Source organism: Ursus americanus, chromosome 29, assembly GCF_024610735.1.
Source record: "Ursus americanus isolate L20-20 chromosome 29, mUrsAme1.1.p, whole genome shotgun sequence".
NCBI classification, from domain to species: Eukaryota; Metazoa; Chordata; class Mammalia; order Carnivora; family Ursidae; genus Ursus; species Ursus americanus.
This window is the reverse complement of record NC_142155.1, coordinates 26,929,458-26,955,476: the sequence shown is the minus strand read 5'-3', so window position 1 is coordinate 26,955,476 and position 26,019 is coordinate 26,929,458. Positions and strand designations below refer to the sequence as shown.

General features: G+C 35.9%; 2 protein-coding genes across 2 annotated transcripts; both read right to left on the bottom strand.

Annotated features, from left to right (window-relative positions):
* Positions 1-7,296: 7,296 nt before the first annotated feature.
* Positions 7,297-7,449, bottom strand: LOC123797046 (beta-defensin 110-like). Its single transcript, XM_045804731.1, has one exon. The coding sequence runs from the start codon at positions 7,447-7,449 to the stop codon at positions 7,297-7,299; it is 153 nt and encodes a 50-aa protein (XP_045660687.1).
* A 9,608-nt stretch (positions 7,450-17,057) lies between these two features.
* Positions 17,058-21,939, bottom strand: LOC123797367 (beta-defensin 110). Its single transcript, XM_045805197.1, has 2 exons — positions 21,885-21,939; positions 17,058-17,206 (listed from the first exon to the last, which is right to left on the bottom strand). The coding sequence occupies exons 1-2, from the start codon at positions 21,937-21,939 to the stop codon at positions 17,058-17,060; spliced, it is 204 nt and encodes a 67-aa protein (XP_045661153.1).
* Between the last annotated feature and the right edge of the window lie 4,080 nt (positions 21,940-26,019).

Below are 26,019 nucleotides of genomic sequence, written 5' to 3'. Positions count from 1 at the left end.
TCAAACCCCTCTTCTAATTCCAACTGTTCTTATTTTTTGCTCATAAGGAAAATTCCTTATAACTTGGCTTCCCATGTAAATTGCCTAAAGGAAAATATGCATTTGTCAGGCCAACACAAATGGTCAATAAGCCCAAGAATATAATTTCTTATTATAGATGTAAAATTGGCATCTTGTATTAAACAGTTTAGGCCCAAATTGCCAGTGAGTATCCTAAATCTGATATACATTATGGCTCTGAAAAAATAGACTTTGTGGGAAAGCAGAAGTTCAAAGAGAACCATAGTGAAACTGCAAGGTAATAGCTGATGTTGAAGATCTCTGTGAAAGCAACCTGCATGACAACAGCCCCAGCTTGGCAGGCAAAGGTTGAGAATTACTAAAACGCTTGGTGTGGGTCCTATGCTTTGCCTCCTATGGCAGTGAAGCACTTTTGATCACCAGGCAGCCTCTCCAGGGCATTAGCAGGAAAAATTAGTAAGTGTAGGAAAGGAAAACATGGAGATACAAATTAAGAGGACTTTTTGAGCGTCATGGACACTGAATTGCCACCAGGAAGAAAGAAAGATATTGGTTTTCCTTTACCATTTTAAACAATTCATATTTGACAAAGTCTGACTCTGGGCAGTCTTGTGTTTTTACATCTGTGTATGTATGTGTTTATGGGAGTGGAGGGATCAAAGTATATGCTGTTTATCACCCTATAGCATTTGTGTGTATGTCTGTGTGTGTGTCTCTGTCGCACAGTTGCTGGTGTTGTATTCTTTGGGGCACAGAATCCATACTTTCCATTACCTTGCTACTCTTTTTAGACTAGACTCCCAAATCCCTGAACTATGTAATTTAGAAATAAAAGGGTAGATGTTTCCTTCGAAGTAATTTTTAAAATGGAATCACAAATCCGAAAAAGACAAAAGCATGGAGACAATAAAAGGATTAGTTGTAGCCAAGGGTTAGTGGGAAGGAAACGAATAACTAGGCAGAGTATAAAGGATTTTTAGGGTAGTAGAACTATTCTGTATGATACTATAATGGTGGATACATGTCATTATACATTTGTCAAAACTCATAGAATGCACAAAACCAAGAGTGAGACCTAATGCAAACTATGCACTTTGATAATAAGGCGACACTGTAGATTTGTCGATTATAATGAACATTCCACTCTGGTGCAGATGCTGATGGAAGAGGCTGTGCACATGTGGGGTGAGGGGGTACACGATAACTTTCTGGACTTTTTGCTCAATTTTGTTGTGAACTTAAACCTGCTCTAAATGTAAATGTCATTTTTTTAAAATAGACTCATAAATACTAATGATGACAATTTCAGTTTGAATAGAAAATGTATTTTTGCTTCCTTATTTTAAAAATGAGAAAACTGAAACCCAAAGAAATCTAAAAAAAAGAACAACAATTTTTCAAGTTATTGTGAAAATAATAATAATATCTCAAAAGTGTTTCCAGTTATTATGTACCTTTCTTATGATTCTCCTACATCCTTTAAATGAAATCTCTGAGTTATAGGTTTTGTTTGAAAGTCACAAACAGCCAAATCAAAGTAGCTTAAGTGTTAATGTATAAATGTAGACTTTAATGGATCTCAGACAAAACCAGCTGAACCAAACAAAGGAGGAAAGTCCAATGTGGGACTTGTATTCAGAAAGACTGTAACGGGACTCGTTCACAGTAATCTTTCCCAGTAATTCTCCTATCTATTTCTCTCAATATTGGCTTCACATTGGTCTTCTAGCCTATCAGAGAGTTGGGGGCGGAGTTATTTTGTTGGTAGAAGCCGCAAACTCACTTTATTAATGGAAGCATGAATAGAGAGGAAGGTGTTAATCCCAGGTGAAAATTAACTGGACCACAGTGATCAGAGGTTGAACTTTTAATATTACCATGGTTAAAAAGCAAGAATTGTAAGAAAATGTTGACCCCTCATTAAATCCTGAGACAAGAATGATGGGAGAAATTCCCCCAAAAGCAGAAGTACAGCATGGACATGCACTAGAGAACTTGTAACAAATAAATAAATTGGTGTCTATCTTAGGTAAAAAAGAATCATTCTCCTCATTTTACATATGAATGAAAGAGACAGAAATGATACTCATGTGCCTTTTCACATATGAGAACATTTAAACACAGACATTTTATTTGATGTTAATTATACTTCAATAAAGATGTTAAAAAAATTTTAAAAACACATGAAAACTTAAATTTCCAGTCTAGACATAGAGAAGTTATTGCCACTAATTTAATTTAATAACATAAATACCAAAAATCCAATAACGTAATGGTTTATGGAAGTTTAGAAAGCAAAAGAAGCTCAGTAGCATCAGCAACATGACATAAAGCATTTGAGACAATACAGAATGACTAAAAAAGAACCCGTTCTAATATTCTTCAGGAAACGTTTTGCAGCTATGTGTCAGTGATAGAGGACAACTAGCCTGACAAAGACGAGCAAAGAAATCAGTTAGAAGATTGTCCAAAACATAAGTTTTCTTCTTAATGTTAGCATTTATGCTCTCATATTGAATTTTAATTCCTTTGTAAGCAGAGTTTTAAAATGATTTATATAACTATATACTTACTTTATCCAAAACACCACACCTTCCAAGATAGTCTATATCATGTGGCATCATGTACGACCAGTCCTCCTGAAAATACCTTTCCCAATTCTAACTTTATTTCAGTTCTAACTATTTGAAAACTCCCTGTCTTCTTCTTTTCCATGTTATGCCCTTCAATATGAAATGAGCACTCCTCGAGATAGGGTCTTTGGATCTTCATTCTTTACGTATGCATCCAGCTATCAATTCACTCATTCCATAAAAAGTTATCAAGTGTTTACCCTTGGTCAATCTCTGTGCCAGATTCTAGGGATACCTGATAATTGAAACAGATGTGGTGCTCCTTGCCCTCAAATATCATCTCCTCTCGGAAGTCTTGCCTGACCACTCTAAGAAAAGGTATCATAATCTTCCCTGTCCTCTCACAACAGCTATATGTGTAACTCATATGGTACATACAGCATTCTACCAAAAAAAGGAAATTTCTCTAAATAATGTCTTCTATCTATATTGGGGAGGATATTTTCTAAGCAAATCCTTCAAACCCAGAATTCAATTTTTTCCATTTTATTTGACAAAGTTGCACGAGACAAAGATAATAGCCAAGGAAGGTTTTATTGAAGACTATTGCAATAGAGGAGAGAAAGGGAACTCAATTTCAAAGAAACAAAATGCAGGAAGTTTCTTAGGGTCTGGTGTGATGACAAGGGGGGAGGTGGTTGGTCGCTGGGCTACCTTGAGCACAGCAAGTTATCCCAGAGTTTGCCAATGCTTTCCTCTGTGATTAGGCCATCTGTATTTGATAACTGGCACCCATTGAAGTTAGGCTTTTAGCCTCTCGGAGAGACTGAGACAGAAGTGTTATGTCCTTTGAAATGTATATTTCAAAGGGATGGTTCTCAAATCCTTGAGAAAGACATTTCTGGTAATACTGAGGAGAGGCTGGGAGAAGATTTGCATATATTTCAAAGGAACAGAGGAAGAATTTACAATTGCAAGTTTTCTAAAGTAAATTCAATAAGAAAAGTGAGGTCAGGGGCCTCTAGTCAGGAAGAAATCTGTCTGAAGTTTCGTCAAAGCTAAGGGAAAAGCTATCTTGATCACATTCCTTTGGTTGACCATTATATCATCCTTTGAAGCAGCAAGAAAATCAGCACTGCCATTTGAACACAACTATACCAGATTCTGTGTCCAAAATATAATCATATCAATGATTATATTTTTATAAAAGTTTTAAAAAACTTTTATAAAAATAAATAAGAACAACTGAGAAAGGAAAAAAAATGACATATACTGATTAAGTTTACTTTTTCTTAGTTTGGGTCAAGCAACACCTATTGACAAACTATAAATATGTGAGACAGAATTCTAATTTCCTTATCTAAAATTTCTCTCTGTGTTTTCCTTTTGCCCATATCCTCTCCAAAGAAAGATATGTTACTTGGCATCTTTCTTTTCCTACTGGACAATATTTTATCAGTAACGCCAAGGGGTCTTCAAAAGTTTGATCCAAGTTAACTAAAATATTAAAGGATCATGATTTTGCTTCATAATTCACTAGTTAAGAATATTTCTAGGCAATGGTTAGCACATTTTCTGTGCATTATGATCAAGTTGACGACAGGTTAAACACATATGGCCTGGCCCCATCTCCAGAGTTTCTGATTCAGTAATTCTAAGCCCCAGAATTAGCATGTCTAGCCCCTTCTCAGGTAATCCTAAAACAGATGATCCACAGACCACATTCTGCACCTGGAAACTTTACCAATTCTTTTCTGTATGGGGACCAGCTAATGTGTTCTGTAAAGGGGCAAATATTTGAGGTTTTGCTGGCCAATATGCGAAATCAAGGATATTTTGTAGGAACTTAAATAGAAAAGAGAAAACAATTTTCCGTAGATTTTAACTGACAAAAAATCAATAGACAGTAAGAATGAGATTGCATATAATCTACTAATAAGAAGGATGGGATAGCATTTTGCTTAGTTAATGTTGAAAGTTAGTAGTTCCTATCATCAAATCAATTACAATGTCGTTTGTAAATACTACCCTTTACTTATAGGTCGTACAAGGGGGACTCTGTTTGGCCCAAGGGCTGTAGTTTGCTAACCTCTGCAATACAGCATTAAAAAAAACAAAAATTCAGAGTGATAAATAGGTAATTAAACATAAGAGGATGCTTGGAGAATAAAACCCCCTACATTACAGGTTAGGGAAGTGAGATCCAAAGTAATGAAAAACAACTTGCTTAAGGACTCTTTACAACAAATTCGTAAACTGTAAAATAAAAACTAAAAGATAGGAGTTCCTCATCAAAGGAACTTGAATCAGTTACATATTGTTACTGGTTAAAAAAAAAAGAATTCAGGATCAGCTGACGGGAGGAAAAATCAAAACATCTCTGGGAAACACCCATGTTAACAGTTATTAATTGAGCATAGACTTGAGATTTTTCAAGGGGTTGATGGTATATCAGGACACATATTAACAAGTATAGGTCATGAACCACAGTAAAAAATTCAAATAAAAAATTACTTAAACGCTTGTATTTGTGTACAGTACTTAAATAATGCGTATTTGACAACACAACCGATTTGGAGACATAGCCCTTAGATGAAGAAATCTAATTAAGAAATAGTTCTATGAGGTATTACATTCAGTATTCACAGAATCAATTTCAGTTACCATTAGAAAGGGAGTACAAATAATACTCAGAAAGGTCATTAATGGACATGATATCCCTGAAGTATGCAAAAGAGAATAATAAATTAGTATTTCTCTCAGTAGGAATTAGTCCACTGGCAATAAAGCAATAATAAAGAGAAAGAGCAGGCAAATTGATCTTTTTCTAAGTGTAAGCTATCACCATGGATAAGTATATGGTGCTAAAAATTATATTTAAATATTTTTCCAACTAGCTACAGTGTCCAGCAAGATTAGAACACAGCTGATTGTTGCTGAGTGGTAGTAATGGAGTTAATCTAATGATCCTTTGACACCTGTAATATTAGAATTCAAGATACAAAGCAATTACTTCCACAGTTTGGAAGTATAAATATTTGTATAAACGTGTCTATATTACCTTATGGAATTCTGACCTTATAGAACAGAATGCTTTAAAAAAAAAACGATAAGAAAAGACAAAAATCTTCACAGTAAAAAATTTCTTAGCAGAAAAGGATTAAAAGACATTCTTTCTCATATCATGTGTTGTTAAAATGAAGGAACAGAGAATTCTTACCTCCTGGGGCTTGCTAAGTATGAGGAAAGTTCAATTCTTTGCTAGTGGTATCTTCAAAGAACTAGGAGTCAGAGAGAATACTGCACTTTCACAAAGACAATGCTATTTTTCTAAACGTATCAGTCCAGAAACATTGTGGCTCAATGAAATGAAGTCATATTATGCATTGATATGTACCAATATACGTGCACAATAGAACTTAAATATTTCAGGTAGAGCAGCCTAAACAGTTTGAAGCACATGGGTGTAATGTAACTAACAAACTTCTGTTAAACTAAATGCCGCCTTCTCATCCCTGGCCCGCACAGCGGCGCAATTTTTGGAAATACCAAAGCCGCGCTCTCCTCAGTAAAGATCTCTAAGGTAAATAATACTATGGTCTTCAGGGTGGCCAGGGGAGTCCTCAAGTTTGCTACCACGCAGGTGTCTTCATCTTTCCTAGGCTCACCCTGACATTTCCCAAGTTATCCACATGTGTATCAGCTGCACGGTCGTGGGAGCTGCTTTTGAAAACTGAAATTCTCTAACATCTAAACCTCTCTCCCATCGGCCTCTTAGACAAAACGAATCCTTCTAGATCTCATGGTGGACCTCAGAGATTGGTGTTCTGAGTAGTTGGTCAGGTTCACTCATCTGCATACTGAACTTTCCTCCCTAAGATTCTCCATTGCTCGTGGCCTCCCAGCTCCTTCTCCAACAAAATTAAAGATTTTCTCAATAGGACACATTCTTTGGGAGCCGCTGATTGAGCTGGCTGAACATAATCCTCAATTCCTGGAACAAGAACAGCTATTACTGAGCTTCCTTGTGAAATCTTATTTGGATAAATGATTGCATGGGTAAAAGGAGTTTTCTCTCTCTCTAAGACCTTACCTTTTACCCCTTTGCAGTGCCATGAACAGTATTCCATTGCCCTACTGCGAGAACTACTAAACTGTGTCATCTCAAACTGTCCTCTTACAGGAATTGGTTAAATGCATACAAAAAAATCAGTAGGTGAGCCGAGATTGGAAGGCTTCACATTTGAAAGAGAGAAAACATGCATTTCCTTTTAAGAAAGAATTAAAACAATATTCGGAGAGACTTTAATGTGGAAAAAAAGCAAGTATGAAGATAATCACGATTCTCATAGTAAAACTGGCAATAAAGTCCCCCACATATATTTAGAGAGGAAGCAGAGCAACTTAAATGAGTAGCATGAATGTCTGGATGGCAACATGGCCATAATGACATTCTAAGCACAGTTAGAGCCTGATTCCTTGCGTAATAAATATGTTTATCCATCTGAAATACAAAGAAAGTGGGCAATGAATAAACAGAATAGAAACTAAATTATTTTTATTTATATAAACAGTGGCACTGAGGATATAAAAGTGAATATTTCTGTTAAACATCGCGTTTTCTTTCTACCCACCCTTGAGTCAATAAGATGAGCCCCTGTTCCAGACTTTGATGCTCAATCGTACTTCCGTTTTCCAGAGTTTATACGCAGCACTGATTTCTCCATTTAATGCAGGACCCGTAATCATATTCATCATCGTCACAAAATGTTTTACATATTCCTTTCACTCTTTCACATCTCTGAAATCTATACTTGGGCTCCAAGTTACTTCTGGCTGCAATCAAGAAAGACATGTAAAGTCATCAATCTCATTTTCCACTTGGGAGTCTTCTTACTGAGGGAAGGCAAAAAATCTGTTCTAGTTATAATATCAGGTGTGTGGGAGATGGATAGTCTGGTATGTCACGCAGTTTCATGGCACAATTTAGCAGTTGGTACAGAAAGTGACCGAGCAATAAACATTTTCCTTGCACAAATGTGTATGTCCTTATCTTACAGTTCACATCGGTACTAAACTTTAGCTGGCTCCCGAAGGCTCTCGCCTTCCTATCTTTTTTTCTTACTTTATTAAGACCAGATTTACTCTCCCATGCTTTTATTAAGAAGACATCCGTAGTTCTTTAAAAACCTATAATTTTTATTTTCATGTTTTTTCACTTTTTTGCAAACTTAGTCTAATTACTTCTTGACAGTATTATTTGTTCAATGCTTTCTTTTCCATTCCAGATCTTATTCCTAATTGAAATTTTCTTTTATTGTATTAGAGCAACTGGATATATATGTCCCTTTCACCAGTCTACAGTAATAATGAATGAATAACATAACTTAGTCCTTAATGTATGTATTCTCTTTAAATATAATATAAATATAAACCTTATATTGATAGTAATGATTTCTTCCGATTCTCTGTTATCTCCTACCCAGTATATCCTGATAATTGTAATACAGTAAGCATGAAAATACTTACTGATAGGTAATTTATTGAGGAAAGAAAACCATATAAGATATGCTCGGGAAATACAGTTTGGTTGTACATTAGTATTTAGTAAAAAGAGGATCCCCATGTTAGTCTTCTAGTGAGTCATCTAAGACAATGCAAAGAAATATATCCTGAGATCTAAATTCATAGCTTTGGGTTCATACTTCAAGCAAATATTTTGGTTACTTAGGATTTTATTTCTCTTACTTCTCATACTTCAAGCAAATATTTTGGTTACTTAGGATTTTATTTCTCTTAATGTTTCGAATGCCTCTAGAAAAGAGACTTGGAAGTCAGGTTTTTTCCCCCCACCCCAAATTTTACCATAGTATTTACTTATCTCGGATGAGTCATTCCATCTATCTGTATGACAGAATATCACAAGCATAGCTATCACAAATATATTTTGAATATTAAATTTTACACATGTCAGAAAAAATAAAGCAAAATAATTTCATTAAAATTTAGAGAATAAATTGAATTGAATTTAGATTAAAATTACATGATGTTAACTCATAGAACCTAATTGTCTGCACAGAACCTAAATGAAATTCAGAATGGTGTTTCATTTCCATGTGGCTGGTGTTTGAGGACCTAGTATTCTCCCAACATTTGCTTGAAAACTAGTCAGAAACTTCAAATGTAGAGAATGTAGAGAAGACTTCAAATGGACTAACTTTATTGCTGTTAATAAAATCAGTAGAAAAGAAAAGGAAGTTGAGCATAAAACGAGAGAGATTGTCAGGAGGGTTTTGCCATGTGAATATATGTGTGTCTTGTGGGAATGGGAAGGTAATTCATGATGACAGAATTCCTGCTCACCGGTACATTTTGGTGACAACTAATGAATCGTTGCACACTACATCAAAAACTACCGATGTCCTATATGCTGGCTAACTGAACATAATTTAAAATAAATAAATTAATTAATTAATCAAAGATACTTCCATTAGCATAAAAAAAGAAATCTGAAGTTATTTCAAAGCCATATTTGATATAATAAAAAGTAGAGAAGAATGTGATGCATGGCTGTGTTTTACCTTTTTTAAAACTTTTGTTGGGATACGTACTTTTTAAGCTAGTCAGCATTCCTGAGACTAACATCTTGTCAACCCACAAAATCCACGTTGACTTATAAGATAATGTTAAATCCAGAAAAGAGAAAATATGGATGTATAGTGACGATTTATAACATTAAAATATGCTAATGTTGTTTTTACTTACTATTTTAAAGAGCACAAATGTTTTAAGTCATGAAAAAAATCTACAGAACTGCAAGATCTGGAAATAAAAAACTTGTGTTACAAAATGGGTTCTATCACTCATAATCATTTGCTAATAATATATCATTTTAGAGTCACAGCTATGTCATGTGAAAATTGTAAAAGAAAATAACACAACCTCATAGTGTTGTGAGAACTGGTTATGTCATAAACTGTACAATGTTACACAAATATCATCCATGAGTGCATATTTATGTGAGGTGATTGAAACTAGTTGATATAAGCCCCCGAAAAATAAAAATGAATGACTTTTTGGAGGAAGGATGCGTAACATCTCTTTTATCTATAATATCTCCGCACGTTTTACGCATCACTGGAGAAATGGTCCAAGATAACTACTTTTCATGAAAAGGGAGATATGTAAGCACTAATTGGAGGACGTACAAGCATATATATTTTAGGCAGATTTCTGAGAATCTGGGCAAGAGTGAGTGCTACAAATATGGTGTAGTTCCATAGCAGACAGCAATCTGTAACAAGTCCTGCATACACATGAATAGGGACAACTCTGCTGGGAAACCAGTGGTTAGCGTTCAGGGGCTTCCATGCAGTTGGTTAAATATTAGTTTTCCCAAGCTCTTGTGGGGGGGGTGGGGAGTCCTCTTGCCAGGAGAAATGTCTTGCAAATATTTCCCCATCTCCTAGAGATGACATCCCTGTTAACTTGTGAGAGGCTGAGTTGAAAGAAGGAGGAAGTATTTTGGGTGATATCTACTCTTACTGGGTCCAAATTGAAATCAAGGTAGGATAGAAGCCGTGGGTCAGTTGGAAGTTTCTATAATATGTTTGAAAGGGTATGATCTTTCAGAATAAGATCGTATGATGTTTCAGTCATGCCTACTGTGTTCATTAGGTGTGATACATTGGACAAATGATTTAGTCCACTGGATTTCAGTTTCCTCATGAAACTGAGGTTTTTGTAAAGTTTTAAAAGTTATAATGGGATAAAATATGTGAACTTCTCTTATAATGTTAAAACAATGAATAAGCCTTCACAATCAGGTTATTCTCAGGCGCTTTGTTTTTACCTTCCATCTGGAATTATACTTAAAACTGACCCCAATGAGGCAGTGTTATTAGCATGTATGCCCTGCTATAGTGAGAACACAAACCTCTAGTCTTAAAGCTACATTAGGTCAGGTCCACTGTTTACCTTGTTCGCTGATTTATTTCAGCATGTAGTAAAATGCCTGAAACATACATACTCAATAAATGTGTAAATGCCTGACGAAATGGTTGAGTGAAAGAGTATGGTACCAGAGGTCGATATTTAATTGGTGTTATATACTGGAAGACTCTCTGGATTTTATTACAATCTCTCCATCAGTTATGTCAACTGAGCAAATGCCTTAACCCCTGTACTGATTTCTTCAACTGTAAATTGTGTTGAATCGTGTCTGCTTCAGAGGGGTGTGTGGCAATCAAATGAGATAACAGATATGGAAATGTTCTGCAGCCCAAAATTAATATAGCAAGTTTTATTGTCATTAATAGGAGTTGTTTATAGATTTGTGTCAGGTTTTTAAAAAGGCCTTTATTAAATTACTGATTTTTCTTCACTTTCACTATTATTTGAAGAGCATACCTTCTCTTGTGATTCATACCACACACATTTAAGTAAGCAACTATTTGTACTCGACCCTGTGCTGATTGTAGATTCAAAAATGAATAAAATAATTAAGCTCATCACTCCCAAAAGTAAACCAATGTTTGTTGCAAAATGAGAGTGTAGAAATGGTACAATTCACTTGTAAAGACAATCCTGAGATATGAATAAAATGTTCTCAAAGCATAAAATAAGGAACCATACACCGGAAAAGTCTATTTTACTATTACTCCTACCACAATGGTTATTAAAATGTATGTTTTAGGGGCGCCTGGGTGGCTCAGTTGGTTAAGTGTCTGCCTTTGGCTCAGGTCATGATCTCAGGGTTCTGCGATCCAGCCCCGAGTACGGCTCCTTGCTCAGCAGGGAAGTCTGCTTCTCTCTTTCCCCCTGCTCCTGTGCACACACTCTCTCTCTCCCTTTCAAATAAATAAATAATAAATAAATAAATAAATAAATAAATAAATAAATAAATAAAATCTTCCCCGATAAAAGTGCTATGCTTTATTAAGTGTTCATTAGGTTTCAGGTTCTTTACTAAGCAAGTAGTATTCATTATCTGATTTAATGCTCTAATAGCCTTATAAAATAGGTATAACCATTCTCATTTCACTCATAAGAACAACTGAAGTAAAGAACTCTGCACAAGGTTTCAGAGGGAATAGTAGGGGTTGGGCAGGCTTCAAAGTTAGTTACATTGGACGCCAAACAAGTGTATGTTCAACCATTTCACTGAAAAGGTGACTTTTAGTTGCACCTTGAAAAGCCAATAGCATATTTTCTAGGAACTGAGGGGAAGCACTTCTAAGCCGTATGTGTGTGTAGCGCGACTGAAGTGATATGGACACGGGCTTCAGAAAACACAGGGAAGCAAACTGGGCTCAGGTGGCAAAAGACCTCTACAGCTGAGGAGATGAGTATTCTCATAAATGGAGTGGTCAATCTATGGAAACGTTAAGCACCATCTTCCCTTTAGGGAAGGGATTAGAGAAAATTTTGTAGCAGAGAGGCTATGTAAATGTTGTTAGAACATTCTAAGTCAGAGATAATGACAGGATAATCAAGTTAATCGGATTTCAAGTAAAGAGGAGAAAGTGAGCGTGAGAGATATCTATGAATTAGAAGCAGCCCAATTTGGTACCTTTTGCATTTGGGGAAGAGTACCAGAAAGTAGAGCAGTGATGAATGTTTTAGCCCTTGATGCTGTGCAGTTGATGTTAATAATTAATGAAACAGAGAATAAAAAGGGGGGGGCAGACTTTAGCCTTTGTGAGTAAGATGAGCTCTATTTTGGACATATCAGGATTAAAGAATTTGGAAACCAGCAAGATAATTAAATTCCATAACTAGAAATAAATACAGCTTTGGGGGCGCCTGGGTGGCTTGGTTGTTAAGCGTCTGCCTTAGGCTCAGGTCATGATCCCAGAGTCCTGGGATCGAGCCCCGCATGGGGCTCCCTGCTCAGCGCAAGCCCTGCTTCTCCCTCCACCACTCCCCCTGCTTGTGTTCCTCTCTTGCTGTCTCTCTCTCTCTCTCTGTCAAATCAATCAATAAACAAAATCTTAAAAAAGAAAAAAAAAGAAAGAAATGCAGCTTTGTGGTTTGGGAAGATTTGAGAACAATATTTCTTGATAGCACAATCACTACAGTGAACAAGATAATCTCAGGAAAGCATATAAAACAAGAAGAAAAGGGATTCAGGTACAAAGTACTAGAGGCCACTGCATTTAAGAGACCATCAAATAATTGTCAGACAATTGTCAAAACAGTGACAAACTCTAGCAGTGTGCAGAAGTCCACAAGATGAAGAATAAAAATAGGACTTTGGGTTTGCTTTTAGGAAAATACTGATCACAGTAGCATGAAGATTTTCAATTAATTGATGGGTGGGTGAATGTATCGATGAACAAAGTGGAGACTATGAGTCTAGGCTGTTTTTCAAGAAGTTTGGTGAAGAATAGAATAAAGCAGATGAGCAAGTAGCTTAAAGGAAAAAAAATCTCATGAAATCTGACTAATCCTACCTTTAACATATCCAGAATCCTACCATTTCTCATTGTTTTTATTGTTAGCACCCTGGACTGAGCTACCGTCATGTATTACTTATAAAACATTAATATCTCCTAACTCATGAAAGCATTTCAGAGAGGTTTGTTTGTTTGTTTTTTAATGAAATTCAAATCACATTTTTCCTCTCGTTAAAGCCCACTGGATTTCTCTCAGAATAGAGGGCAAGATCCCTTCTCATTCTCATTACGAAACCCTGGGTAATCTTCCAACACATTTCCTTTCTGATCAATTCACTCAGGACTCTTGTCCCCACTCACTCTTCTCCAGCCCCCTTCACAGGCATTCCCCACAAATCTCATGCGAGATCCTGCAATGTTTCTTGGCCTGTGTCAATTTTTTACTCAAGAGTTACCTTCTCAATAAGGGCCTCCTGAAAAATCCTATTTAAAATTTCATTGTTGAATCCCTTAACTCTGATTTAGCATCTTCCAACATAAATTTGCTTATTGATTATGTTTATTGCTTGTATTTTTCTCCACCTCTAGAATATGAGCTCCATAAAGATAGGAAATATTGTCTGTTTGGCTTATCGATGTGTCCCAATCTTATTACATTATGGCTACACATAGTCAGTTCTCAAGGAGTATTTACTGAATTGGTAAATAAAGGAGAGGGGGGGTATGGAGAGCAGTGTCTAATATATTGTCAGTGTTATGAATTGACGTTGCTCTTCTTAGGGGAAGATCCCATGTCTTACTCATTTTTCAACTCTATCAAATTGGATAGTTACTTAAAACTCAGTTTGTAATAAATAAATATCAGTTCCTTAAGACAGGAGCTATAATTTTCTATTTTCATATCCCAAACCCATAGCATCATACCTGGGAAGAAGCAAGCCATTAGTCAAATGTTGTCTGAATAAATAAATTACTATTTGGAATTAGATTTTATTGTTGCCCAAGGACATTGAGGTAAAATAAATCCTGAAATGGAGTGGGTTTCAGTGTGTGATACCATCTGCTGCTAGTCCCATGCTGGAATTTGATGGTGACAGACCTCATTTCAACAGAATTCTTTAACTGATTCAGGTGTGTATTGAGCCACTGGATTTCTACAACCTACAACAAAAATACCCAACTCCTGATGGAATTTATTTCATCAGAGTCACTGTGAATCTTGACTCATAGAAAACTAAAATTGAATAAAAATACACAGCATCATGGAAATTTCAATTTTGGACCAAAGGAGAGAAAAATGTAAAACTTTCAGCTCTTTAGAGCTAACTACAGTTACCCTTGAACAACACAGGACTTAAAAGCATTGATGGCCCCTCCACTTTCCCACACAGTTGAAAATACACACAAAACTTCTGCCTCCCCCAAAACTTTACACATAGTCTATTGTTGACCAGAAGCCTTATGGATAATATAAAGTCAATTAACACATATTATGTATGCCAAATGTATTATATACTGTATTCTTTTTTTTTTAAGATTTTATTTATTTATTTGACACAAAGAGAAAGAGAGAGAGCACAAGCAGGGGGAGTGGCAGGCAGAGAGAGAGGGAGAAGCAGGCTACCAGAGGAGTAGGGAGCCTGATGCGGGGTTCTATCCCAGGACTCTGGGATCATGACCTCAGACGAAGGCAGACACTTAACCGACTGAACCACCCAGGCACCCTGATGTACTGTATTCTTACAATAAAGTAAGCTAGGGAAAAGAAAATGTTATTAAGAAAATCATAAGGAAGGGAAAATACATTTATAATACTGTATTTATCTAAAAAAATCCACATATAAATGGATTCATGCACTTCAAACACATGTTGCTCAGGGGAAAACTGCAGTATAATTTAAGATTATCTAGCTTTTTAATCAATTAACCCAATAAAAGTTACAATGCATGAGCAAGAAAATTGCCAGAAATCTTCCCTTATGTAAGTATTTACCTTTTTTCTTTACTTTGTTGTTGTTGTTGTTAACAAATTCTGAGGTCAATATGAATAATTAGTGACACCTCTTTCTCTCTAAGGAAATAGGATGCAGAACTTTATCAAAAAGGCTTCTAGAATGTTCAGTCAATATCACATACAGCACACAGTTAGATTTTTCAGGGGAGATTATTAATTTCATAGTTGATGCCCATACATTTATATTCTCCTTCAAGTTTGTCATGTTTGTTCCTTGGGCTGAAGGAAGGCTGGTGGCTTGCATAAACCCTGGACCACACGAGGAGAGACCAGCTCAGAAATGTAGATGGTTTTGGTTTTCTCTGTCAAGCACTAAGGATTGAGGGTCTACCAGGACAGAGTAGTTCATATGCAGAGATGACTTGGGTATCTTCCAGAAAACCGCTTATCATCTACCACTTCTTGGTGGCCAATAAAAAACTCAGTTCTTATTTGTTCCATATTAATAGTATATTAAGCTTCTCAATTCTACTTTATAGCTCCTTATATCTTAGGTAAGATGAACGTCAAACATTTCATTTCTTCTCAACATAGTTAATATATTTATTGCTCAAAAGTTAGGCAATTTTTTTTCCAGGGCCACCAGTATGTCATCTCTATCCCATATATAATAACATATGAAAATTTCTAATAGATAGTTTTCATAATACACAGAAAATGTGTTACCTGAAAATATTATTGATTTTTTGTTTCCATTTTTTAATTTTTAAATTTCTGTGAGAATGAGTTGCTTAATTATAAGCCAGTGGTTCTAAATCAGGAGTGATTTTGCCTCCAAAGGGGATATATATTTTTTAATTTTTTAAAAGATTTTTATTTATTTATTTGAGAAAGAGAGAGAGAGCATGAGTGGGGAGGAGGGGCAGAGGGAGAGGGAGAAGCATTTTCCCTGCTGAGCAGGGAGTCCAACCAGTGCTCTATCCCAGGACCCCGAGATCATGACCTGAGTCAAAGGTAGACGCTTAACCAACTGAGCCATCCAGGTACCCTCCAAAGGGGATTTTTGACAATGTAGGCAATCATATTTGATTGTCACAATTAGGGGAAGGGCTGTATTGGCATCTGGTGGGTAAAGGCTAGGGATGCTAAGAAACATCCTATTGCTAAAGATGCAATGCATATGATAGCTGCCACAGCAAAAAATTGTCTGGAACAGATTGTCAATTGTTCTCAGGTTGGAAAATTCTGTTTAAATAAATACTGTAAAAATACTTTTGAAGATATTTATACTGCAAGGGAACACATTGAGAGCACAAAGTCTATTTTAAGTTATTAAAATATGTGAAAGATAATGCATGTGAGGCTCCAGTGTAATGCTTAGCAAGTAATTGCTTCATAATGGGAAGTCATATTTTTATTAAAATAAAACAAAAAAGTAAAGTCCCTTGTGATGAAAATGTATCCAGAAACTTTATCTAAATAGAGAAAAATTCTTTCTTTCTCTGTGTATGTCACCATAATAGATAATGGTTAGTATGAACATGGACCCTTATATCTCATATCTATATTTAGAAGATGTAATGAGATGTCATAATAAAAACATCCAGAGAGGTAGCAAATGGCAACTACACTTGTGGTAGGCACTTTGTAATGTATAGAATTGTCTAATCACTATATTGTACATCTGAAAATAATATAATATTGTATGTCAACTATACTTAAAAATAAAAGCAAAAAGAGAAAATGATAAAATGACAGCACATTTCCATTGGAGGCTTGCATCTCAGAAATATGTTTCTCCCATTTCTTTGACTTAGAGTTTCTTACAACTTTATTTATGTCAACCCACACAAAGCACATAGAACTTTGAAGAGTTCTTGGGGAACTTGCATAAAATAAATTCTGCTTACTTCTGGCACCAAGAAATCAAGAGAAAATGCAATGTGAAGGCACCAGATACATGTGTGACATAGAACCACTTCTGAATGGCTCAATATTAAATTTTATTTAATTCTTTGAGATACACAGGCCTTGAAGGATATTCTGGGAAGACTTAGTAACACTGGTCCTCTCTTCTTGGAGCATGTATCTCTTTCTTGTCTTCTGTAAGCTTTACTTCTGCAAGCAGCAATGGGTTCCAGGTCGTATGCAGAAAGCAATCCTAATTTCACTTTCATGGCACTCAACTCTACATCGGCCATTACCCTTTCTGCACTCTCTCCTTAAATCCAAGCTACCATATTGGGGATATTTCTTTTTGGCTGTAAGAAGGAAAGAATGACTGAAATTAGCAACTTAGCTGTGACACACCCATATTTTAAAAGGAGGAAGTCCAAGAAGTAAAAGATTATTGTGTAGGTCAAAAGAAAATGCCCCCCTTCTAATTAATGACTGGGAAAATCTCATTGAGCAAAGTTTAAGTGAACGTACCATCCCTTGGTGCAAGGGAAATCCTGAAAATCAGAAAGTGTCTTGGACCTAAGTTAGGTGTGCCAGCTTGCTTCCTTACGAGTGAGTAACTCAGGGATAGTTCCCCAAATCAGCAGTTTAAAAAGAGTTCATAATTGACCTTCTCTCAGGCTTAGTCTCTACAATTACCCCATTGCATTTGAGCTCTCCCTTTTCTGCTCTCACAATCATTATTTAGACAAAATGTTGTACATTTTGGGTTCTTCAAGAGATTTGTACTGCAGCTTGATTTTATTTTTCCAAAATGTTGGGAGAGAGGCAATATTAAGCAATTTGTCTGAATTCCTACAACTTCCCTAGGTATTTTGGGTTTTACTTCCACGAAGAAATTATCTAGCATATACATATGTCTGATGACAGCATTGATTTCAAAGATGGGAATGACTAGAAGGTGAGGCCATTGTTGGCCATTACAAGACTGCTAACATTACCAGTGCTCTGAACTACATGTTTTGTCTTGTAGCTTGACTTTCACCTAAAGTTTATATTTATGATAGTTGGAGATATTTAGGGAATTAGGAGATGTTGGTCTGATAGGTTGTAAGATTCATTCCAAGCCAAATATATTTTAATTTTACATTTCACAATATGTGCTGGCCCATGTGTTTTCAGAAGCTCTATATTTTCAAGTTGCTTTTTTTTTCCTTAATGCATATCACTTTTGGTAAGTAATCACCTTATTCATGTGGTGAGATTGAGGGGAACTGGTGTAGGAGAATTCTAAATATTGCCAATGGCTGACCAAAGGGCAGACTCAAATATTTTTGTATACTCGTGGTACGAAAGCAAATAAATTTTGCCATTGATTTCAACCATTAATTAGGTTTGGTGTTCCAATCAGTCCCTTGAAAGACCAAGCCTTTCTACCTAAACATTCCATCTGCAGTTCCAAGAGTTGGTGGTGAGTGGTGATACTTCCTAATGAATACCTAGACTCAGAGCTACAGTATCTATATTATTGGTATAAATAGCTGATATAAAACCTAACTCTTCTATTAAAATTACCTCTCTTCTAACTATAATTGAAGCAATGCAGAATATGACACAATTTACAGCAGAAAAAAATAGTTACTTTGCACAGATTAAATGTTAATTTCTAAACGTCATTATTTATTGTATAACTTCTAAGGAGTTACTGTTATCAAATCCATGTATGATTTGCCAGTGACAGAAACCTGAATTATAATCACTTTACACGAGAGGACTGTCACACTTGTCACACTGTTGTTTGGTATTCCACCCTAAACTGACTTTACCACTTCTCTTACTCATTCTTTGTCTTACTTCACCTTTCTAAAAATATAGTCTTCTTTCTTCTCATTTTGAGCTCTAAATATAAGTATTCCCCAAGCTTGTGTCTTTGAATTGTGGACATTCATCTTTGCAAGCCCCCACCCACTCATTCCACTATTAGGTATACTCCCTGTTAAGCTCTAAGCCAATCTCTAGCACGGGGTGTCTCACCCTAAACTCTATTGACCTTTTGAGTTGGACAATTCTCTGCTGTGGGATGCTATCCTGTTCATTGAAGAATGTTTAGTAGCATCCTTGGCTTCTATCCACTAGGTACCAATAGTACCAGTTGTGACAACCTAAAAGCTTCCCCAGACATTGCCTAGTGTCTCCTCGGGGGCAAAGTTACCTCCCATTGAAAATATTATTTTCAGTAATTAAAATTACTGTTCTAGTGATGCTGCAATAAGCCAAACATATTGTCTTCAGCCTCAGATACGTTGTTCAAATACAGTCTTTTCTCTGAAGTCTCTTCTGATCACTTTCAGGGAAGTAAGTTGTCTTTCCACTGCTCTCACAAAACAGTTCAGGTGTATCATTCAGACTGCATCTATTAACATATTCACATGCTAGGGAAATTCTTTAAACGATATACAAATTTTACTTAAAATATAAGCTAGAAATGGGCAAGATATTTCCTAAAATATTTTTCAACTCAGAATTTCTTTTTATTTTCACTCACCTGTTATTTTGTTTAGGCTATCATTAACTTCATTGGAAACAGTGGGGGGAAATGATGACTATTCTTTGGGCACAAAAACCATACTATCCTAGGGGCACCTTGGTGGCTCAGTCGGTTGGGCGTCTGCCTTCGCTCAGGTCATGATCCTAGGATCCCAGGATCTAGTCCCACATTGGGTCCCCTGATCAGTGAGGAGTCTGGTTCTCCCTCTCCCTCTGACCCTCCCGCCTGGTCATGCTCTCACTTATTCTCTCTCAAATGAATACATAAAAAGACTTTTAAAAAATCTATACTATTCTGTATTCAAAGTACATGTCAGATTTAAAGAGAAGTGATTATTGCCAATAACACATTTTTTTTTTCAGTTCAGCAGATGAAGTAAAACAACACATGAGAATGAAATAATACCTCAGTTCTAGACATTTGGTGCATTTATAGCCTCTAAAAATGAAGAGGAAAGTTAAATTACTTCAATGGAAATTTCCCTGTGTAGAGAGTTTAATGGCTTTTTTTCTGGACATTTCTTCATCTGTAACTGTCTGAGTGGGAAAAGAATGAGGTTTTCTGCCTCAATTTTGAATAAGGACTTTTAGACTTTGCAGGTGAGATATAAACAACTGAAGAACTCTAAAAGAGCCATACGTATGACATTTTATGCAGTTTAAGTCAACCACCATAGGTTGGTGAACTATAAGTTGAAAGACGACATCCTTATTGCTTTATTATTTTCTACAATGTCTATATTTCCCACCACATCTTTTCTAAATTTGTGGAAAAAATATGTGTCTGGACTTTTTTTTTTTTTAACTTTGAGATTTTTTTTTTTTTTTTTTTTTTGTCAGTAATGGTTTCTCTAAAAGTTTGGTTGATGTGTGATTAACAAGGACCATGGCCTGACTTTGAAAATACAAGAAAAAATATACAAAAAGTTAATAACGCTGATGCTGTAATCAATGCTATTGTATCCCCAACTGGTTTTTGATTTCTAAGTCTGCAGGACACATGATTTTTCAGTTTGTTGATAAATGCACGAATAGCTTTAATTATTAGGGGGAGCACCTGATATTTGTTACAAAGAAAAAAAATAAGTGACTAAAACAGAAAAATGCTTGACATAGTGATCTAGTCACGCTAGCTATTGTTGAAATTAAAAGAAGAATAAGATTTATCACATGTTAAAAGCTGTATAAATCTGTATAGATTTTCTTTTTGGCCCTTTCTAGAACTGGAAAAAAAAAATCCAGAGATCCTTTTGAATTTTTGAATGGAGGGAATTTTTGAATGGAGAGAAAGGAAGTTATTCTCTTAGTTAGGTGAACAATTAATTGTATTTCTTTGTTACTTCAATGATGCTTGATCTCTATTTAGAATTTTATCTACTTGGAATGTTTAAATGATAATTTACCAGTTTATTATGTATACATTTTATACATTTTTAGATTGCCATGATGGACTCTATAATATTCACAATGAAAGAATAAGTTAATTTACTCTCCTCGGTCTCTATTATTATTTCTATTGGGCCTAAAGAAATCAGTCAGGTACTAAAAAAGGAATATTTTCCTGAGAAGTAGAGAATTTGAGCCTAACTTTAGTTCCAATTAGGTAGACTTAAGCTAATCCTTTCATCTTAATCTCTTTAAAAAGAAGATAGTAGACTCAATGATCTCCTTTTCCAAATGTATTATTCTATTTCTGTGCAATTCATACTTACACATTAACTCAGGAGGAATCTTGTTACATAACCTGATGTGAAAAGATAGCCTTTGAGGGTGGAAAAAAAATCTCATGAAAAACATAGCTTGTGTACAAGTTATTACACTCAACATCCATGTGCATCTGTAACACTCAAAGACAGAAAGGTAGTGACCAGAAATACAGAAAGAAAGGCCAACAACAGACATGATTTGCCTGTTGTTTTTTACCGAAAACAGAATAATAGGACAGGCTTCTGCTCATTGGAATACTGGTATAGGTTAAAAAGAAGCAAAAGGTAAATAGATCTTTCTCTAGCCCTGAACCATCTATCCCTGACCAGTTGATTATGCTAAAGAACATTTTTTTTCCAGTAAAAATAGATTCTAACAAATAGCTTCAGGATGAAGCCGATGAGACTAATGTATTGATCTAATTGTTTTAAACTTTTATTTTGAAATCAGTTTAGAATTATACAAGAGTTGCAAAGGTAATAGAGACGAAACTCCCATTATGGTAACATCTCATGTAACCATGCTTACATTATCAAAACTAAGAAATTAATATTGGTATAATACTATCAACTAAACTGCAAACTTTACTCACATTTCACAAGTTTTCCCACTGCTGTCTTTAAAAAAACATTTTTTTTTTCTCTTCTGGGATCCAAGCCAGAGTTCCACATTGCATTAGTATAAAAATTTTATAATCCCTGTGTTATTCCATACTTTTAAAAAGAAACAACTTATGTCCCCTCAAATTCATTAGCGCAAATAAGCCCATAACCATTTTCATGTTACCTGGTAAAATTGTGACCCAAAAGAGCAGAATAAAGAAAAAGAGATGAATCTTCATGGTGGAGTTTCTTAGGGAAAAATAATAATAAAATTATGTCAAGTCAGGTGTTTCCAAATAAGAAAACAGAGAATCCTTTTATTTATAGATTCTCCTGGGAAGTGGTTTTAACTACTGAGGCTTATCAATAGTGAGAACATTTGTATGCTTGGTTGAATTGTGCCATGCTCAAAGAACATGGTCACAAGAATTATTACTAAATTTTTCCCATAAAAGTACAACCTTATTGTGTTACTTTAAATAGACTCTCCTGAAAACACAACGTTTAAGAGACTTGTAGGAGAAATGTGTTTGGACTGTGAAAGCATCAAGGCGGAAATGTTATGGCAATACATCCTTCTATTATATGTTACATACGATGCTAAATATACTATTTTTAGCATTAACTTACTGTATGTCAGAAACGTAGGATTTTATAGCTATACATTTCCATTTAGAGTGCTTTTGTTTACAGATGAGAACCAGGGAGGTTGAATGATTTATTTTGATTCATATACTGTGTAATTATTTAAATGTAATGTGATCAAGAAATTCTGGATTCACTAATGAATATGGGAAATACTGTACGCAATAGATTTTTAAGTATGACTTATGAATTCCTTATAGTAAATCATCTGATTTCACAATTCTAATGTTTTTAATTCTGTTGATGGAACTGAAAGTATATTCTGATCCAATTTGCATGTTGCCCACATCTATTATTTCAGACACAGGAGGGAAAGCTGGAAGTTTTACACTATACCCAGAAACTGATGCTGTAAACAGAAAACAACTAATTGATCCTCTCCTACCAGAGAGTCAAGAGATTTTCTAGGACAATGGTTCTTAAACTTTAGCTACATCCCAACCCCCGAGAGGGCTTGTTAGAACAAATTGCAAGCCCCCCCACCCCCAGCACTTCTGATTTAGTAGGTGTTGAATGGAGCCTGAAAATTGCATTTCTAACAAGATCCTGGAATGCTAAGACTGCTGGAAGAGGCCACATATTACTCCAGCAAACCTGATTCATTCATTCTATTAAACATCAGAAAATGAATCCCAGGGTATAGAATCTATATTATAGATGAGTAAAGACTGTGAGGCTGCTTAGGGATAATCAGACCCTCTCATGTTACAGGTGAGAGAAGTGAAATCCAAAGAGATTAATTTAACTGCCTAACATTCATTATCCTTTGCCAAAAAATGTTTCAAATGATAAAGTGCAAATGGAAACTGGATTTAAATCAAATCTGAGGAACTTGCCTTAGCTATGCTTTCTTTCTGGAAAAGAAAAAACCCCTAAAAATTCAGCCTCAGCTGATAGGAGGAAGACCACTTCATTGTGTCAGTATGCAATATTTATTCAACAAATAGTTATTGAGGAGTAAAATTTGCCAAGGTGGAATCTGCTATAAGCTGATGGCATATGAGGAAAAAAAAGAGTTTGAATATTAATGTTGGAGGATGATATCAATCAAGGTGGTGGAGCAAGGACCTCTGAGAATCTGCCCCTCAGTAAAAGCAATGAAAAAAATTGTTGAAAAGAATTAACTCTTTCAGAACTCTGAAAATTAACAAAAGGCTTGGTACAACTCAGAGTCCTAATTCAAGAAAAATGGCTCAATCACTTTATTCTTTTTAAATTAATTTTTATTTTATTAAAATATTTTAATTCCATATTGAAATATTGATCATTGTTTTCGTGTATTGTGGCAATATTTTTTTTCTGTTGTTTGTTAGGATGATAAGCTCATGTTTATGTTTTTTCTTGGGTGGATTTATTTCATATGGGATTACGCATTTTCATCCAAAAGTAGGTAGTTTGGTATTTTTTTCAATGCCACAATCCCTTTGCAATGAAATGATAAGTATTACTATTCCACTCCAAGTAAGATCTTTAATATATGCAATTAATTTGCATTTACTGTTATGAGAACACAATAAAGTGTGGCCGGTCAGAAAGTATTGCCAGTTATGCACACATCTTATTTGTTTGCATGTGATAATATTTATTATAACTGTTTAAGTATTTTATAATATTGCATAGGACGATGTAAAACTTTTAAAGGATCCACCCGAAGTAGTGGTGAACTGTATATAGTCCATGTGAGCAAGAAATATGTGCCGGGGGCGCCTGGGTGGCACAGCGGTTGGGCCTCTGCCTTCGGCTCAGGGCGTGATCCCGGAGTTCTGGGATCGAGCCCCACATCAGGCTCTTCTGCTATGAGCCTGCTTCTTCCTCTCCCACTCCCCCTGCTTGTATTCCCTCTCTCGCTGGCTGTCTCTCTCTCTGTCGAATAAATAAATAAAATCTTTAAAAAAAAAAAAAAGAAAGAAATATGTGCTGGTACAGAATTAAATGCGGTAGGATTTTATTAGGGGAAATACTTGTAGTAGGAAAAGAAGGGAGTCAGGAAAGGTCAGGAGAGCATCAGACTGGGATGCAAAGCTGATCCCGAGTGAAGGAGACAAAAAACATTTGGGTGAATGCATCCCTAGGCTCCTGGGCAAACGACAAAGGTTCAGCAAAACCATAAAGGGCTACTCCCCACAAAATCAACAATCCAAGGAATCCTGTGTCTCTCAGGAAAGTGTCTGCTTTAGTAAACTTGCTACAACCAGTCATTAGCTGGGAGCCGTCTGTGAAGAGTGTGGCCTCAGCACAGACGCAGAGATTTACCCCAAAGTCTGTCAGCTGGGACCCGTGATCAATGACGGCCACATTTCATGGTTAAATTTGCCCTGTATGTCATGTAAATTCATTTGTCCCGCTAGGTTTCAGGATCCTTTGGGTCCTTCTTGAAGGCAAATTTAGAGGATATTACTAGGATAAATCTCAGTCTCTATCACTACTGATTGCTGGGTCTCCACCGTACTTATCCTCTCCCTCCTCTACTGTCCATCCCTAAATACTCTTCACCTAGCTAGCACACCAGGAGGTTTGGTGGCTTTTCTGGAGATGTGATCTAAGCCTCACTCCTTATAAGTTTGAACCCTTGATAATAATACCTTTTTTCAATTGATTTTTCCTGCACATATTTATAAACAATTACAATGGAGCAAGGAAATACCACAAGTGTTCCACACGTCTGTACTCTTCAATTTTCTGGCATTTGTTCCAGATCACCCATGGGGACATCTGCTTTTGCCATGTAAAGGGTCTGAGGTCACTTGACTCTAGAATCTTTCATTTGTTAACTTCAAAGTTGTTTCTGAAGAGACCACGACGGGGTGGGTCTATTGAAAGATTGTTTTTAAAAGTTATGCCTCCTCAAAATTTTTTGACTGTGTAGGGTTCACCATGATCTGCTTGTAGCCACTAACTCCATGGCAGAGGAAACTGGTTTTTGGACCTGCACTGCCATAGAACCAGCTCTCTGAGTGTGTATATGAAGCCACCCAAAGAGGACTGGAATGTAAATTTACCATGCACCTTCATGACAAACAGTTATTTTGGCATTGTTCAAGCTTTAATATTAAATTGCATTTCTTTATTCATTACAAAGATATAAGAGCAGATGTTCTCAGCTCTGAATGATGCTAGGGAATGACCTCCTTCTAGCTTCATGCATCTGTTTGTTACATTCTGTCATCCATTGTTTATAATACTTTTATATGATGACATAGAAAATGTCACAGATTCAGGGCAGAAGGAAATATTTTCCTGTTCATTACAGATCATTTTACCCTGCCCATTAAGCCTTTTGCAATTCACACCCACAGCCATGTTGCTATGGTGGGTTTTTTCAAGTTCTGACTACTAGAGAATAGGAATAAATGAAATCTGTAATCTATCCATGGAACATGAAGTGTCCTGAGCCCTGTGGATTTAGAGTAGGGGTCAGGAAATGGCTCTCAGGCCAAACTGGCCCATTGACTGTTTTTATAAAGAAAGTGTTTTGGGAACACAGCTGCCCCTCTCCCCTTGTTTATATGTTGTCTAGGCTGCATCTCATGGCAGAGTGGAATGCAGCGGAGCGAACTGGTGCCCATAAAGCCCAAAATATTTACTATCTGAAATTTCCCTTTACAGAAAAAGTTCCGCAACCCCTGATTTAGGCTTTTACATTAATACTACAGAGTATTTTCAGGAGAGAAAAG

Coding starts and splice junctions, on each gene's coding strand:
- LOC123797046 (XM_045804731.1), bottom strand. CDS start 7,449: ATGTCTTTCTTGATTGCAGCCAGAAGTAACTTGGAGCCCAAGTATAGA.
- LOC123797367 (XM_045805197.1), bottom strand. CDS start 21,939: ATGAAGATTCATCTCTTTTTCTTTATTCTGCTCTTTTGGGTCACAATT. Junction 17,207..21,884: donor TTGGGTCACAATTTTACCAG/GTAACATGAAAA, acceptor TCCTTCTTACAG/CCAAAAAGAAATATCCCCAA.